Here is a 2,718-nt window from a genome sequence, read left to right as displayed (position 1 = left end):
TTTCTCTGCTGGTCACTGTGGCTTGAGCAGAGAGGAGCTTTTCAACACTAGAGTTGATCAAGTCCTACCTCAGGTCGACCATGTCCCAGGAGCGGCTCCCTGGCCTTGCCGTCATCAGTATCAATCACACTATAGGGGAGTAGATTTCATACGATAACATCACTGATGATTTTTCATCAAGGAAGGCCAGAAAGGTCAGCTTTTAGTTTTAGTTTGTGCTTTTTGTTCTGCGTGCAAAAGTGAAGCCTAATATTTAAATTCATTTGGGTGTGTTTTCACATTTGTGTGATGAAGGATTTGGCTATTTAGAATATTTATTCTATATCTTATTTGCATATTATTCTTAATACTTTATATTATTGTTTTTTTTTATATATCTGTGTGTGTATATTTTTTGGCATATTCATATAAATAATAACAATAAGTGAAAGACAACATTCTATTTCTCAATGGCACAAATACTTCATTAGAACATTTTGAAAAACACACTTAAGAGAATCCAGCTATTTAACCATTGCGATTCCAACAGGAAACACCGTTTTTAAGGTGCACAATCTCCACCTCCAGCATTTTCAAAAGACAATGAACACAAATCTACACAAAATATGACAGCATAAGGACTTAAAATAAATATGAACTATAATAATACTACATTTTGCCCAAACATCAAACATCCTTAATAATCAATCAATAATCAAAAATAATTGTTGTAATGTATTTTATTGTGTAACCTCTCAGTGAAATATTCATTAGTCATAGAGCTGTATTGTGAAGAGTAAAGCAGAGGTGTAGAATTCTGACATGTGTTGCCATTGACGGTGTAACGTTATTGGATCGGTCTATAAAAGAAAAGAGGTGCAGTGCCGTCTCGGTTTGGAAGTTGAAATCCTTGTTTTAAGATGGCCAATAATCCAGCTTTCTTTATCTAGCACTACAGACAACATTGCAACATGATTTAAGTTGATTATCGATTTTTATAAACTGAAAATGTAAGCTGTATTTTGTGTCCACGTTTTTTTAAGTGTGAAAATATTGTTTTAATAAAGTCTAAAGACACGTGTGTGTGTGTGTGTGTGTGTGTGTGTGTGTGTGTGAAAGCACTGGAAAGCAGACTGAAAAAGAAAGACAAGGGGGACAGACTAAAACTCTCCTGCAATGTTTTGTGTGTGATTTTTTGTTTTTGTTGCATCTCACTAAATAAAGGCAGCTTTAATAGTTGTGAAATTTGTGGTTAGAGACGGTATTTGTGGTTTAGCTTTAACAGTTCAGTTAACTTCAGTCCCTATAGCTGGATTACCAACTAGGCAATGCCTTGACGCTCAAGATCCCCAAAAGGTTCACAGCATGTCAATTGCTTTTGGTAATTTGATTGATTTCAAATATGTCAGGGGATTCGCACCGCTACAGGGACCCTGTGCTGAAATTTTTATGGGCTTGTTATTTATTTTTTTTCGTAATGAAATCACAAGCTGTGTATTCAAAGTATTTTTGTTAAGAAGACCACAAATTAAAATTGGTTGCACTGGACTTCATGGGAATTTGGAGTTGACAGTGTAAGATTACTTTCATTGATCCTGCAAGGGGAAACATTTTTCACTGTGTAGTTAGTTATGACACACATTACACAAAGGGCCAAAATACACACACACACATGACCTATTCATGCACTAATAAAGAGTGAGGGTGCTGCCTGTGGAAAGACGCCGCAAGCAGTTGGGCGGTCGGGGAGAAAAATGTGCTTTGTTTATTGATACCTCACTCAGATAATCATTGTGCAGAATGATGTGTAGGCTATGTGCAGAATTTACTAATAAGGTTGTTGTTACATTCATCTGCTGAGGAGGAAAAGGAAAAGACATGAAGCCTATGGACAAGATGATTTTTTTTGACATCACAACTTTGGAAGCCAATCGTGGTCCAAAAACCATTTGTACATTCAAAAAGTTTTTTTTAAATTCCAAATCCTGCTCTAAAATATTTCATTATTTGCTCCACTTGTCTTTAAAATAGCTTAGCCTACTTGTGTAAATTGAGTTTAGGTCAAAGCTCGCTTGTTCCCAGCCTGCAACTTTTCTGGAAAAAAAGATGCTCCAGCAACCAGAAACAGGGCGGCAGCAAAGAGCGTGTCCGGCTCTCTGGTTGGCTGGATCCACTGCCAATCATCCCCGACGGCTCCGCAGCACCTCCCACAGACGCAAAGCGGCAGCACAGCTTCTACCGACAATGATATTCAAAGCACTTGCGACTCGTCTGCAGCGGTAGGAGAAAAGAGGAGAGAAAGAGAGGACCTCACCTCCTCAAGCAGCGAGTGAGGTAGGGAAAAAAGACAGAAAGCGGCAGAGAGAGTGAGCGAGAGGAAGAGGGGAGGCTGTGGAGTAAAAGGAAAGACACCGGCGACTTGGACCTCCAGCGAGGAGTGTTGAATTGTCTGCGCTTTATTGTAAAGTGTCTAATTTCCACACAGATTCGACATGTCATCGTCCGGTAAAGACAACAGCGGTGCCCAACATGCCAATTACGTGGGACCTTACCGTTTGGAGAAGACGCTCGGGAAAGGACAGACAGGTTAGTTGGGACAGCTTGCTCACTGCATCCCCTGTAATGCCACAATGTATTTTCGGAGCGCTCCTTAGCGAGTTGAAATTTGGCCGGCTGGGTGTCTGCAGGTGATAAACTGAAATAACTATCCGCTTAGTTACAAACACCTGCCAAGCCCGG

The 2,718-nt window shown here is 39.8% G+C and overlaps 1 protein-coding gene across 12 annotated transcripts in view; it reads left to right on the top strand.

Annotated features, from left to right (window-relative positions):
• The first annotated feature begins 2,199 nt into the window (after window positions 1–2,199).
• Window positions 2,200–2,718, top strand: part of brsk2b (BR serine/threonine kinase 2b) — a 166,191-nt gene continuing 165,672 nt past the window's right edge. For 4 of the 12 annotated variants that reach the window (XM_034878771.1, XM_034878769.1, XM_034878767.1 and 1 more), the window contains exon 1: window positions 2,210–2,565. In XM_034878771.1, the coding sequence (XP_034734662.1) occupies window positions 2,472–2,565 (94 nt within the window). In that variant the 5' untranslated portion in view covers window positions 2,210–2,471. Of the gene's footprint in view, window positions 2,566–2,718 lie in introns of all 12 variants that reach the window. The other 8 variants (XM_034878763.1, XM_034878759.1, XM_034878762.1 and 5 more) reach the window with 4 other exon arrangements.

The sequence above is a fragment of the Etheostoma cragini genome, chromosome 8 (genome assembly GCF_013103735.1).
Source record: "Etheostoma cragini isolate CJK2018 chromosome 8, CSU_Ecrag_1.0, whole genome shotgun sequence".
NCBI classification, from domain to species: Eukaryota; Metazoa; Chordata; class Actinopteri; order Perciformes; family Percidae; genus Etheostoma; species Etheostoma cragini.
The sequence above is the reverse complement of the archived record's forward strand: the minus strand, read 5'-3'. Positions and strand labels throughout refer to the sequence as shown.